At 37.2% G+C, this 15,320-nt stretch overlaps 1 protein-coding gene across 3 annotated transcripts; it reads right to left on the reverse strand.

Moving 5' to 3' along the window:
- Positions 1-10: 10 nt before the first annotated feature.
- On the reverse strand, positions 11-14,470 carry LOC120000040 (DNA polymerase zeta catalytic subunit). Of its 3 annotated transcripts, XM_038847908.1 has the most exons (26): positions 14,358-14,470; positions 14,131-14,256; positions 13,581-13,663; positions 13,045-13,102; positions 12,874-12,923; positions 12,644-12,756; positions 12,518-12,560; positions 11,991-12,059; positions 11,605-11,751; positions 11,335-11,506; positions 11,152-11,243; positions 10,700-11,053; positions 9,208-10,390; positions 8,758-9,075; positions 7,857-8,078; positions 7,729-7,779; positions 7,307-7,644; positions 6,867-7,009; positions 5,937-6,528; positions 4,681-4,827; positions 3,873-4,148; positions 3,088-3,195; positions 2,488-2,693; positions 1,731-2,034; positions 792-1,409; positions 11-369 (listed from the first exon to the last, which is right to left on the reverse strand). In XM_038847908.1, the coding sequence occupies exons 2-26, from the start codon at positions 14,246-14,248 to the stop codon at positions 196-198; spliced, it is 5,979 nt and encodes a 1,992-aa protein (XP_038703836.1). In that variant the 5' UTR covers positions 14,249-14,256; positions 14,358-14,470; the 3' UTR covers positions 11-195. The 3 variants fall into 3 exon arrangements, with proteins under 3 accessions (XP_038703836.1, XP_038703838.1, XP_038703839.1); XM_038847910.1 differs by lacking the exon at positions 14,358-14,470 and having other exon boundaries at positions 5,937-6,501; positions 14,131-14,351; XM_038847911.1 differs by lacking the exons at positions 11,991-12,059; positions 12,518-12,560; positions 12,644-12,756; ... (3 more) ...; positions 14,131-14,256; positions 14,358-14,470 and having other exon boundaries at positions 11,335-11,502; positions 11,605-11,737.
- Between the last annotated feature and the right edge of the window lie 850 nt (positions 14,471-15,320).

Consider the following 15,320-nt stretch of genomic DNA (forward strand, 5'->3'; position numbering starts at 1 on the left):
GAGCCAAAGCTTAATTAATCCCCTAGAGGGACCCTCTTATTCTACTTTCTATCAGCTACATGACTGGATTTCCAAAGCGTGCATACAACACTGACCATACAAAGCTATACATCCTCCATATGTACAATGACAACTAAGGAATACAGGAGTTGGTGGCAAATGCGTGCTTTTGCTTAAGGTTTACCTTTAGTAGAATCAAAACCACTCAACCATACATTTTGGATAAACACCCTCATCCGATGCAATTGCAGAAAGACCCATTAGTTCCTTTTGGACTTTGCGCCTCTCGTAAAACACAGGGCATGCAAGTGAAATGCACTTCACCCCACTTTCAACGAGCCAGTCCCCACCTCCACAATGCCGGCATATCTGCAAGAAGAAGAGCATCCTTAATATAACACCAAACAAGAACAGGGAGGGGGAGCTGGCATTACCGACCAATTTTATTGAAAAGCTCATCATCCGTACAAAACGATCCACACTATCAGAACAACATAATACAATCCCGAGCAAATTCGTCCATTACTCAGATGTACATGACATCACTAGTTCATAAACAATTAGAGGACCAGAGCTGAGCTCAACAAAAAAAAAACAAGAAAAAACAAGAAAGGTAGCACAAATGGTTGATGATTTACCTGATGAAAAATAGATGCATGAATGCTCTACTACAATATCACTATATCAGTAAGAATATGAAATTGCCAGCAACCCCCGAATACTAGGACAATGAATATGATCCACAGCTACCAAAGTAGTTTTTTTTGATAAACAACTACCAAAACACTTACAGCTGCGAGGTGTTGCATTTCTCTCTCTAACTTTGAAGTTCTTCCCACCACAGCTGCTGTAGCAGAAGCTTCATTTTGCAAACACCTATGGCAAAGATGGGCTGATGGCTGGACCAACTCACCACACAGTACACAATATTTCGAGAGATAGTAATAATCGATTCTGGTGCGATGAGGATTTGGAGCAAACAGGGGGCATTTAGTTGATGCTTTCCTGACAGGACGAGGCATCTCTGCAAACCACTGATTCAAATTTGCACCAATAAGCCCAAACACCCGCTGTAATGCTGGGATTATCTGTTTATTGATGTAGTATATATCATTTAATCTATAAGGGGAATCAAGAGCCAAGAGATGCAATGGATCTATAACCATGTCAACCAGGCGGGCCCCAGGCTCTCCATGGATTACAACATAAGGAACTCGCTCTGCGTATCGTGGTTCTGCTCTGGGATCTGCTCTCATTGCCTTAGTAGCCACAATTGCAGCGGGTGGTAGCGATGAGGAAGTCCTTGTACTATAGGTACCTAGGCGAACTTCCTTTGCAAAAACAAAATCCTGTAGAGACACCCTGCCAGAAAGTACTCGCATCCATTGACGCAGCAAATATGTTTTAACCTGTGTGCAACAGATGGAAAAATTACATCATGAAAGAGAAGCATTTGACATAAAACGAGAAACCCATGCAAATTCTAAGGGAACATACGATGGTGATTCTGGTGAAGTTCATGGCAGAAAGCAATGATGTTTTATAGTTCTCTTTTAATTCAAACATATAACTAAGAACCTCAAAAACCACCTTTCTCTCAAAAGTTACTCTGATACAACCCAGATTTAATGCGAAAATAAAAGGAAAAAAGACAGAATGTGTTGAGAGTGAGAGAGACGAATGCATTCATGTTCTAAATAAGGAAACAGAAATGCACGCAACATTTCTACCTGTGAAATGTCCTGATGTTCAAAAAATAGTCTCATTGACTGTTCCATCATTTTTGAAACAGCCTTGCAAGTGTCTCTGCGAACTGTCTCAATACCTTTGGCATCAAACACAGGTTTCACCTGGTCAGGGCTCTCGTAACTGTAACCGACATAACGCTTCTTAGTAAGTAGGAAGCAAGGACGATAAACTTTCTCCATTTTCAACGTAACTGGAGCTGGATTCATTGCAGTGACTGCAGATGCAATCTCCTGCCCAATTTCAAAAGATTCTTTGATACTTCGCCCCTTGAGGAGGACAAACATGCTGCATTAAGAATACATAAAACATTTAGTAATAAAGGCAAAGATGTGAAAAACTATTGAGAACCACGGAGCGTGACAGGTTTCTTTGGAAAGTGAATGTTTCTTTGGAAAGTCTATCACACAAAATATTTAAGTGATGCATTTTCATTCCCTTTGAAATTTGAACGTGTGTGTGTATCTATATACAGTGAACTAGATTACGAATATAGCAATATATTAGCTTTTCTATGCATAATAAATGAGCAATAAACTTGTTTAAATAAGTTCCACAATTAACACAATAGTCCAGAGAACAGTATATCTTAATAAAATGATCTTCTAAACAATCCTGACAATCTAGAAATGTCGGACATTTTGAATTCGAGATCTTCAAATTAGACACCTATCACAGTACCCTACAAAATATAGATTTGTATTTCCAAATATCTCTGCCAATCAGGAACTGAGTGCAAACCTGTCAGTATCACCATATATAACTTTGGCATTCCATCTTTCATTTGTATTAACCAATAAAATAGCCTTCTCAAGAGTTCTACGGCCACATTGAACAATACTGTCTGCAAGCTCTGCACAAGGCATGCGACCACTAAATCCAGCAGCTGTATAACCATATGTTACATTTGCTATCAACTTCAAAGCAAGCTGTCTTGCATCAAATATCTGGAATAATCAACAAACTAGTAAACATAACAATTCAAATAGAAGTTTAGTTCACCCACATGTTAATTACATGCAAAGAATCATGCTTCGTTAATTTCATGAAAAACCCACCACCTCCTCCTCTCGCCCCTCTCTACCCCTGGCTTATTGAGGTCAGAATGGAGAGAAGACCGCATAGGCACAGCTGGATCATGATGAATTAACAATTTAAATTTCGAGATGTATTCTCAGTATTGTGGGAACAAAAACAGGGCCCAATAGATTGAATAAGATATCAGAAATAATTAAGACAAAATTCAATATACATACATACATAAATATATGTGAGTGTATTTATAAAAATGCTCTAAAGCTTCACATAAAAAAACATGATGCAAAGTATTTAATGCCATACCCTACGACGAACTTGCTGTGAATGAGCCAACTTCTTCATGGTTTGCTTCACCATTATTCTGGTTGATAATATTTCATCCAATAACCGAGGCAATACCCCTTTACGAACCTGTATAATGGCAAGGAATATATTACTTCTATCCCTTTCTTGAAGGGACAAAATAGAGGTAAGAACTCATGATAAAAATGAGAAGCATAGAAGATTTCTCTTAAAGCCGAATAGAGTGTATGGATTGAAGGACAGTTTTACTCAAGTAACTCAACACAACCCACAAAGAAAGAAAAGAAAAAGAAAAATCAGGAGGCAGATAGTAAGTTTTTTTCCCTTGAAAATACTCAAACTAGCAATCTAAACCTCATCTCACAGATTCATCAGAAAAATCAGTTTAGCAGTCTCAATCTCTATTCACAAGTACTAGCTACCATCATTTAAAGGAGCAGTTGGCTCCTACTTTTAAAAGGTGCCGGTCATTTCAATTTTATTTCTAACATGGTCGTGTCTTCGCCAGAGTAACAGGAAATATAGATAAGTTTCTTATTAAATCTAAAGCGCCTCAATAACCCACACACTTGACCAGAAGCAATATGAAAAAGAAACATGCTTTGACAAATCCGAGGGGCCTACAGAAGCTAGCATCTGTAATGTAAAAAAAAAAAATTTCATTGCAGACCAAAGTGATATTAAGTCCCGCAAATAATTAATGATTGGTCTAGAGGATGTTCCATTTGAAGTACCTACAAATATTAAGTAAATACTAAATGGTACATAAGTTGAGAAAAATTTACCTTGGACGGCACGTACATAACACCATTTGGAGTCAGTAGTATTTGGCCGACTAAATTCTGCAAAATATGTGGATCTGGTGAAAATGAACTAACCCCGAGGGTATTTTCTTTCGAAGGTTCAACTTTTCCAAGGCATGTACTGAAGCAAAGGTTGTATGCAATTATCATTGATGGATAAAGTGACTGAAAATCCAAAACAACAACAGGATCTGCATAAAAACCAGATTGTGGTTCCATTACAAGAGGTAAGCACTCCATTGCCGGTTGAGAAGCAACCTAGATAAGATGACAATACGTCAGCACACATTCAATCATGTAGTTGACTAATACTGGCAGCAGTATGGCAGCAGTATGACTCTATGCCACAAGACAACAGAAAAAGCAAGATAATGCGGAATACTAGCATAAATACTGAGAATTTGATGAGGGAAAAAATGATACAAAGAAAGTGTCTTTCTAAAACCTTCTTGGACGGCTAAAAAGATAAGAAATACTAAATATAACAGACAGAAAGATGGGAACAATGACTCTTCTTGATGGCCAGTTATACAAGAGTAAGCCCCTCAAATATCAAATAGATCATGCAAACTAAATTGAAAATAACATCATTGAAAACATCATGAAAAGAGAAAGGAGGTAGGACCATAGGAGCACAGCTTCTTGAGACCCTTCCCTATAGGGAGAGGAAAAATATTTTAGTAAATATTCTTATAAATATTGCCACTTGCAGTCACCTAAAAATAAAAATAAAAAAAAGCTCACAATCGGGAATTGAAAACAAGAGAATAAGTAAAACTTTTGTAGTAACCTGTTGGTTCCCAGGAGAAATGGCTATGTAGTTTTGTGTATGAGCCAACCGTAGCAGCATAGATTCAACGCGGTACTGTGAACCTCGAGATAAAACAGAGAAAAAGTCGATGCCAAAGACACGAGCAAGTTCCGATGTCCGATTGACCTTCAAAAATACAAACATTGAGAAAAGTTAGAAAGGGAAACACTTGAATTTTAATGAAAGAACATTGATCACTCTAAACAAGGCAACCCATTACAAAAAAAATATATAAAAATTGAACGCGATACAGTTAAAATTGGTTCTTTTCTTATAACTTAAATGAGTTGCTTCAGGAAGAAACAAAATTATGACAAACAGAAAGAAAAGCATATAAGTCCAGTTATAGTGTCTGTAGAGGACCAGATAGCAACAAGAGAAACTGCTTACAAGTGTATCAATAACAAAGCCCAATTAAATTTGAAAGGGGATAGAGAAAAGAACTCATGGCTGATTTTCTTTTTGCACAAATTAAAGAGGCAAAGTTATTCACAATAAGCATGAGCCTATAAAATCACTTCCCTCTCAACTAACCATTACCTATTGGTTATCTTTCGGTCTGGTTTTCTATTGCATGAGCTGAATGCCTGAATCTTTTAGATATTTTCTTTTTAAAAGAAAAAATCAAACGACAGATCTCCACCTTGTATCACTCTTAGTATAGTTTAGAACACAGACGTCAGATACTAATAAAAGCCTAAACAACTCCTGTGCACAGGGCTCCAATTGTGAGTGGCATTAGGGACGGGCAAGATGTAAGCAGACCTTACTCCCACATAATACGTGGAGAGGCTGTTTTCCAAATTGAACTTGTAATCTCTAGGTTGCACCACTACAAATCTACCACTGGGCCATATGTTCCCCATGGGCGAGGTCATATAAGCTAATCCAAACTGAATTTTAAGGATTTTCTTCTAACCAATTAGGAAGACAAACTGCTAGAAAGCATCTTCAGAAGTATAATAACCACCATCAACAACAACAAAAGTACATACAGCTAGCTTGTTCTATGCAGGTTCGCCTTTGGAGGGTGTCCGTTATGCATGTTACAATCTAATCTAAGGCCTGGATAAAAATACATTCACACTTTCCCAATATTTTACATATAGAATCTAAGACTTTAAAGAATTTCAGAAAAGCACACAACAAAAAAATTAAAAACTAAATATGAAGAAATGTAAGGTTATTCCAAAAAAACATATGATCCTCATCGGGGAAAGGTTTCGTTCTCATACCATTTCAAGTTGATTTATTATCTCAAGGTTTAGCTTTGCTCTCTCTATTATGTATTCGATGCACCTATACCTCGCTTGGCCCGGACCGCTCAAAAACCATTTCGTCAATACTTTTTGAGGAATAGCTGGGATTTTTCGCTTCAAGACAGCATCAGCAACAGCTTCAGCTGTGTACAAGTTAAGCTTAACTTCACCACGCATTAACCGCCATACATTGAGGACAATTCTACCACCAACATGAACACCGCTGGCATGAGTTCGGCCCCATTCATCCTCAACTATAGCATCTTCTAGCAAACCAAAGTCAGAAACTTGGGATTCATTTAGTATATTATCCAGTAGATGTCTCTGAGAAATTTCTGAATCTCCAGCAACTATCTTGGTTTCTGTTGGTGTCCGAGATATGCTGTTGAGTAAACCTATACCAAGACAAGCAGCCCTTTCAGCAAGAAAACCAAGAGAACTGCCCTGTATGTCCCAACCCATCAATACATCTGGATCAAATGAACCTAAAATCTTCATGAAATTGCTAAATAACTGCTTTTCTTCAGAAAATCCAAGTACCCTGCAGCCAGATATCGCATCAAGACTCCTGCAAAAACAAAAACAACATATAAAAGAAAGTTGCTTATATATGTCATAACAATGGGTATCTCTTTCTACATTTCATATTTTTAAAAAAAATCAGCATTATTAATTTCCACCACTCCTGATTTAGCTTTGATTCGCAGAAATTTTTTTCCTAGTGGAGAAAGATATGGTGCGTCAATGAGGAGTTAAAAAAATGAAGGGCGGGGAGGAAAATAAGAGTTTGAAAAAAATACAAGATGAATTAGAATTAGAAAAATATGTGTATCCAGATATTCTATGATAAGAATGACCATGAATCCATCAGATGTTAGCATGAGAGATGAGACTAGATAATCATACCTCTGCTGTGATCCAGTATTACCAAGCAAAAGCACATAAACTTGAATGCTAGAATCACTATCATCAAGAAGAGCAAGAGCTATGACATTGATGGCATCAAACCGAGGATCTGGTCGCAGATCACCTCTACATGCTGCTTGAACCTGTCAGCAAGTATTGCATTCACATCAAAATCAAACCCAATATCTCTCCAATCAAGAATGATAAATAAAGAACCAAGAAGTACAATTTGGCTTTTCATTACATCAAGGCAGGAGCATAAACTGTGGAACAACTTGTTGAAGGAATTTTACAAGCAATCACATATACAAAACTACACACTCATGACACAATTGAAATGGGTGAACATAGGATTTTAAATTGAGGCACAGGAATCAATTTAGAGTATTTCATAGTTGCTACATGAAGAAATCAGAAGTAATTGGACATTCTATCAATACCTCTATGCTTAGAAGTGTTAGCTGTTGCCCAGCACCAACAAGTGCAGGATCCCGAAATCCAAGTTGACTAAGAGGAGTAGACTTTGACCTGCCATCTGGACCTGAAATCTGAGAAATATTTTCTAAGTAATCACCAGAGGCAAGTGGTTTCACCACAAGTTTCTCTTTCTGGAATATTGTTTTCGTTTCATCATGAGAATTACTCATCTCTGCTTTGACATTCTCAGTCTTTCCTTTTTGTACTTTATCCAGAATAGGCATCACATGAGCCTTAGAACCACATCCAATTGAAGCCATACCATCATTCTCCAAAGAACTTTGTGAACCAATCGGACAGACTGGAGAGCTTACAAAGTACAAGAGTTATAAGCCGTAGTAAAGACTTGAATATTACGATTCATATACACCTTACAACAATTTACCTTTCAGAGATGAAGGCACCATTGGTGCTGAGTTTATCTCTCCAGGAGTACCTAAAGTTCACAAAAGAATTAGTACACATATGGAGTTCAAAGAAGTCAGAAAGACTAGAAAGTTAGTTCAGCAATACCTTCACCATCATGCATTAACCATCTACAAACTCTGTCTACAGAAGGTGGCAAAATTACAGGTGTTAGCAGGTACAAAAGAGAGCCATCATTTTGGTAGTGAGTGGGAACACCCATGAGAGCTTCTTGGCAAATATTAGAGTATCTATTTTCACACTTGTTCCAAACTTCTTCATCCCAGTCATCTCTCGCAAAGAAAGGGAGAAATTCATCCGAAGAGCCACCTTCAAACAAGCACTATGAATCTGAGCAGTGCCAATCATCAAAACCCAAAAACCTTCTAAAGGTGGCATTAATTGAAAAGAATCCAAAATCTAGTTTCAATTAAAATCAGATATAAGGCATAAGCTAGTTTCACCATGCATCTCGAGGGAAATCAAATACATGTCCCAAAATTTCAATTAGGAAAAAAAGATATTATGCGAGTTTTCAAGATAAAAAACATGTCCTTTCTCATTAGAAACTTACATATCTTCTTGAATCGCAACAAGACATCATAATTATAGCCGTCACAGAGAACAGTTTGAGATTTTAGTCAATTCAACCAAACCACCATTTTAAGGAAAACCATTGGATATGCGTATTCATAAATTTAAGCATAATGAACGTTGTAGATTGAGATTGTGCCAACATAAGTGCCTTTGCACTGTTCCACGAATTTCCTTTGTCACTAACCACCCTCCAGAAAACATTGATGAGGAGATATGTCACTTGTAATCATTAATAATGGCTGTACACAGCCACCTATTTGCACAACACAGATAAAAGGAAAACCTTAAACTGCAGCTCGACATATGGTCCTGTTCCTACCCTTCTATAAGACAGAAAGACCTACAGTTCTACCCAAAAATAACAAATAAATAAACAGCAATCAGAAACAATCAAGGGACAAAATAATAAAACCTGTTCTTCCTCCACGACTTTCGTCGATCACTGGAACCACAGTTTTTTCGTACCCCCCATTGTTCCAGTCTGGAGCAGGGGGCTTCCTGCAAAACGTCATGCCAATTAAGCCTTCAGGTTTTGCTTCCATCATGTCAACCATATATGCTGAGCTGCCAAGCATATCTACACCATTAGCTCCTCCATGCACTCCATCCCCATAGCTCTCCTTCCCCAAAACCGTGGAGTGGGCAGTTGCAACTATGTTAATAGGATTTTCATTGGATAGTTCATGTTCCTGCTCAATGGAAGTTACACCTTCATTGTTGATGCGACCATCTGTATTAGACATGAGGCAATTAACCAGAAGTTTTTCTTAGGAAGATTACTCACTGAATTCAAAAAAAAACAAAGAGAGAGAACTTGGCAAACAGCTTAAATTAGTGTTGCTTTGAGGCAATCACTCTTCACCTGAAGTTCTATCATTAGCATCAAACTTCAGCAAGCACCCATCAAACAAATCAGATTTGGAATTGTGGACATCAGAATCTTTAGCTTTTGAACAAGACACAGCAGCACCAGTCTCTCTCACACTACAAATTTTGAAATGATCCATAGAATCTGCAGAATTTCGCATATTGGAGTCAAAGACCAATGGTACCTTGTTTCTCACAGTATGTGAAGAATTGACCAGCAATGAACTATCACTGTGGCACAAAAGGGGTAGTTGACCATGCTTGGAATAGTTGGGATTGTTAGTTTCAGGGACACAAGTGTCAAGAAAACCTACTCGTTGGTCAGTAAAAGATGGCATCTTATCGCATTGGTCCTCATCCATTATCTGGAAATCCAAACTTTTCGGGAAAATAAGATTGTCTTCTTTCTGTTCCCCATCCAAAGGTGACTTTTTAACACTGCTTGACACAAACTCAGCAGGATCAACTCGACGACATCTCTTCCTCCTCATCAAGTCCCGGACAGAACATCCAACTAATACACTTTCTTCTTTTGAATCAGAAGCATACGCACCTTCCTTTGTCATCATTACATCATAACATTTTCCTGCCTCATTTTCAGTCAATAAAGTTGGGGCTAGAGACTCTTTCCTTTCACTACCAACTACCTTGAAACTGGAACTTTCTATCTCACCACTCGTTTCCTGGATTGCAGAGAAAGGTAAAGAACCCCATAATAGCTTCTTCCGCTTGTTCTGGCTAGTAGAACTTGTAAAGTTATGTTGCAATTCTTGGTTCTGAGGTCTTTTAGGTTCACTCTTCGTATCTATCTTTAATGAATTTTTGGCTGATCCTGAACATGGAGATGAGTACAGATCATCACTAGAACCATCTAGTTGGGGAATCTTCTCTTGTAATGAAATTTGGGCAGGCTCATGATCAATAGGATGAAAAGATCTATTATTCATATTCCCAGAGTTAATTACATCCTCAATTGAGTCAAGAATGTCTTGACACTCTCTTTGAGACTCACTCTCATAATCCATATTAGCCTTCTCCAAAACCTGATTAATGGTTGTTGCAGGCTGCAAGGGACTCAAAATGGTTTCAATAACAAGTTCATCATCCGAGTTTATATCTTCAACATCCTGAGAAGTGGCAAGCCACCTTAAAAGGCCAAGATCATCTGTATCTGTAGCCTGAAAAACAGGTGAACTTCAGGTTAAATGAAAGCTCATATATGCAGCAGAAAACAGAAGCATAATAACTTCTAGCTCTTATGATATATAAAAACCATCATAAATAGACAGGTATCCATCATCATCTTCTATAAAAAGATTAAGGGCCAATGAAACAGCCAAAATGACTTTAATTAATTACATTAAGTAAATAATTCCCAGTGGATTTCCATCTCTCAACTCAGTCATGAACTATTAGACGGTAGATTATCACATTATATCATAAAGAAAATGTTATTACAGCACAAGCCTCAAAATCATAATAGCTACCTTTGGATATAAGGTTTCAGAAATTCCACATGACAAGTTTTCACCAGAAGCAATAAATTTAGGACGTGCATCCTTATCTTCATTCAGTATTGTATGCATTCCCCTTTCATATAACGCAACCTCACTATTATCAACTCCAACCAAAATTCCCTTGTTGATCGAAGATCCTGCTAATCCAAATTTTGCAACATTCTCGAAGAAAGTTAATGCACCTCCAGCTTCACTACACAAATCCAGGAGCTTTTTCTCGAATTCAAGACCAACTGAGAGAGATTTCAAAACATCTTCTGGAAGTGGTTTGCCGGGATCTGGTGGCATTGCTGCCTCATATACCCCACTTCTTTCATATTCTTCCTGTGTCACAAACAGAAATTTCACCAAAAGGATGGCTAAAGAAGAAAAAATGTGGTTACTGTGTATTAAAAGGAATTGGCAGATGAAAGCTTTCACACCTCCCAGATTGGGATAAGTGACTGAACCATTTTGACAGCTGAACCAGTCTGTGTAAAGGATGCATAGATCTTAAATTGCTGATTAAGAATTTCTGCAAGAGCACAAATTATCAAAACTGTAGTCACAGATTATAGGAGGGAAAAAAATCAAGTCTTCGTGCACAATTGCAAAACCAAACAAACCATCCACGATAGCATCTCCTTCAAGTTGGCAAACACTTTGACGCTTAACACAGTGAGCGTCTTGATCAAACGCAGCGCCAGATTCATCAGAAAACTGCCACATCCAATCACTAGGGATTGTGGATGATATCCAAACTGGAGATCTTAAACACATATTGACATTTGAATCTGCCTGATAAGAACATTGTAACATATCAAAAAAAAAAAAAAAAGTTGGTCTGAATTTTAAGAATTCATTATATTATCATTGGTAAAAGGTATTAAAGTAACCTGAATATCAGCAGACATGTAGACTGGCTTATCCATTACTTCTCTAAGCGGGCCTATCTTCCTTTGCCCAAAAGCATCTGGGACTGGATGACGAAACTTTATCTTTGATACATGTAGAAGACCCATCCCATACAAGTTATAGTCAACCTACAAGTGAGCAAAGCCATGTCATACAAACATAGCAACACAGATGACACTAAGAAAGATCCAAGTAGAAAAAAATTCAAACGGAGAATATCCATGAAATTCATAGCAAACGTATTGGAACAAAAACCAAAACTAATGGCACCAGATTGGATGCAAAGTACGCATAAAAACCCACCCTCAAAAGAAGAACGATGTCACATTACTTGTCATGATTAGCTCAAATTAAAGAAGACATGTACCAGAAACTGGAGAATAAATGGAATGTGTGACTCATAAGGCTGCAAACTTCTGTCAAGAACTTCACCTCCCTGAAGAAGAAGAAAGAGTACTAGAATGAAAAAGAATTACCACATAAATTGCGTCTTTTTCTATTGTCTTCAAGAAAGAAAATCAGAGCTCAACCCAGTATCCACAAGAAGAAGAACTCAAGGGCTAAAGAACCAATTTTTTTTAAACTCCAAACTGTCAAAAGGCCATCCCCTTAATTTCAAAATCAGAGATCCACCCATTATCATGGATCTCATTCAATCACAACAGCAAGTCTTAAAAATACCGATCCCTTTAATTTCAAATTTTAAAACAGCTTTAAAAAAGTTTGTAACTGGCTCTGTTGTTTCGTAAAATAAAATTTAAAAGCAAATTGTACAGAACATAGAAAGAAATTCCACAATAAGCAGTCAAAAAGATTCACCTGCAAGGTGCATGATAGTTTATGATAAAAGAACAAAGAAATACTGCCAAATAACCCAAGTTTTGAGAATTTTACCAGAAGAAGTCTTGCAGTACGAGAGACATCATTTGGATGATATCTTAATCTCGTCAAGGTATCCAACAACATATACCAGGAAATATCAAGAATAAAAGAACTACCGGCGATATAATGTTTGGATACAGGTATATCTTGACAAAAAGTTCCTCTGATGGATGGTAACCATAAAATCTTCTTGCTCGTACAAGAGCACAACCATGCACATGTTGCCGTTTTGAACCGGCAGTACTTTTCAGCTTTTTGTTCAAAAAATAATACAATTATCAGCAATCATGTACAAGAAAACAGCAATGGAAGCAAATATGTCAAGCAACCATGAACAGTGAAGTCAACTTTATTTGAAAGAAGTATACTTTCAAGGCCTTCTCAAGGGCAAGAGAAATGGTGTTTGTGTATGCATCACCTGCACACGAAAATAAAAGTAAGAAGAACTCCAGATTAAGCATCAGCTCTGAAATCTGAAATTAGAATCTCCATTTAGGGTAAAACATAGAGTCCAACCTAAATCCTAGCAGAATCTTTACCTTCTTGGTGTGGATCAAGTGGTATTTCTATACAAGGGACGTATAAATAGGGTAAAGCCTACAAGGAAAAATATGAATATTTAGCCCAAGACAAATGGAAAGGAAATGAAAGAAATGCAGCGAAATTAGTGATACCCAATGCCACCACCAACAAATTATACTAGAACTAAGCATATGATCAATTACGAACAACAAATATGTTAAACATAACCTGTCACATTATCATTGCACAAAACATTGATGGCACTTAGGTTTTTACTTTGCAAAGCACATGCATTATGTCCTTTGTATCTATAACCCTATATTTCTGCTATATATAGAGATAATTTGATAATATTTCAGGCTCTAAGCAAGTACTTTGCAACAAGTAACACTTTAATCAAGGAGATAATTATTTTTCGAGAATACATGAACAACTCACATTCATCTTCCAGTGATTTAAAGAAACTAACGAATACCCTCCTCTCAAGAGGTAATGGAAGTAGTCATACAAATGAAAAATAGTTAACATTAGCCATATGGAGCAATAATCTTACTCGATGAATATGCAAGCAAGTCTTTTGACCAGCAGGCGTGGAGCCATAAACTCTTATAACAGGAACTTCAATCACCTTCCCACCTTCAAATTTAAAATTAACAACTGGGTCAGAAAGAGAGGGAAAAATTAAAAGCAAAAAATGAAAAAAAAAAGAAGATGCATAACATACAAAAGCTTTGAAGAAGAAGAATAAGAGAATAGACACTTCCACAGCTCTCAATACTCAATACATCTCAAACTTTCAATCAAACTCATTTTCAACAACCCACTGAACTTCACCAAAAGTTCGTATTGACATTCAATGAAGCAGAAACTAAGAAAATTTCGATGAGAAAAGCAAGATTTCATCCCAACTCCAGCATTGCAGAAATTAATTTAACCATTCAGGAAAAGATATTAAGAATGAAATTTCAATAACAAACACCAGTTTGGTTACGGAAAGAACGAAATTCAAAAAACAAAAAAAAAAAAAAAAAAAAAAAACACTAAAACTGGACCTAAAATTGTCGTTGTTATACTGTTCTAGTTCTTTCTGGAATTATTCATACCTTGGAACCTACTGTAACAGATATCAAAGCCAGGGATCGGCGGCGACATGTAGTAATCGATGGACACAAGTCGAACGCTGAAAATTTTATTGGAATCGGACTGGGAATCCGCCGCCATTGATTCATCTAATACAACAATATAAGTGTATAACTAATTATATTACATGTATAGAATCCTCAACCCTAAAATCACTGAAAACTGAAAAGAAAATAAAATAAAACTCAACCGAAGAAAAGAAGATATGACTTTGGCGCGACAAAAGGGCTTTAAATATTGTTTCGAGGTCACACGAGACGAGACGAGAGAAAACATAAAACTTCCCTAGAACGCTGCCAGACCAAAAAAAAAAAAAAAAAAACCTCTAGAACGCTTTATTAGGGAAGTTTCTATAATGGGCCGGGTCGGTCAGGTAGTTTGTAGTGGGCTTTGTAAAGTTAAGTTGTATAAAATATAAATGCCAATATTTAAGTTGACTTGTAATATTCTCCGAGGCGGAGAATAAGTTCCAAATATTTGTTTTTTGTGAGGAGAAATTACTCAGCCCAGAACCGGCGAAAAAGGGCAGGACCCTTCCCTATAGGGATAGGAAAATCATGATTGGGATAGCGGACCCAAAGTTATGAAACTTGGGTGTGGGTCTTTTGTCAAAATGGAATGGCCTTATCTTTTTTTTTTGAATTTTGATTTTATATTGATGTAGGACGATATTTAGTAGTTTTCTTTAAATAGGAGAGTTAGTTTAATTATTTCATCTACATTTATTAGAAGTCTATTTCTATTAGAATTATTAGGTGTTTTACTAGTAAATAGGAATTTTAGTCAAATTAGGATTTCATTCTTTTTAGTATTTATAGGGTTGTAGCCGTTTTAGCAAAGGTAGATATTGATTAATTAATAATATTTTGAGATTTCTCTCAACTTTCTTGGTGGATTCCAAGTTATGTTGGCTTAGTTCGTGATACGCTTACAAGTATCTAAGCATGTCAGGGGTTCGAATCCTGGCATGAACAACCTAGGCGTGCAGGCATGCCGCAAGATGGGTTGGGGTGTATGGTCTGCAGGCCGGGTGTAGGTTGGGCTAGGCCCATGCTGGTGCGCCAGCCTCTGAGGTTGACAGCCCACGGCCCATGCAGTGCGCTGCCTCTGAGGCGCGTGGGGCCCGCCTGCATCATATATTTATCGTTATTAA

This window comes from Tripterygium wilfordii, chromosome 6 (assembly GCF_013401445.1).
Source record: "Tripterygium wilfordii isolate XIE 37 chromosome 6, ASM1340144v1, whole genome shotgun sequence".
Lineage (NCBI taxonomy): Eukaryota > Viridiplantae > Streptophyta > Magnoliopsida > Celastrales > Celastraceae > Tripterygium > Tripterygium wilfordii.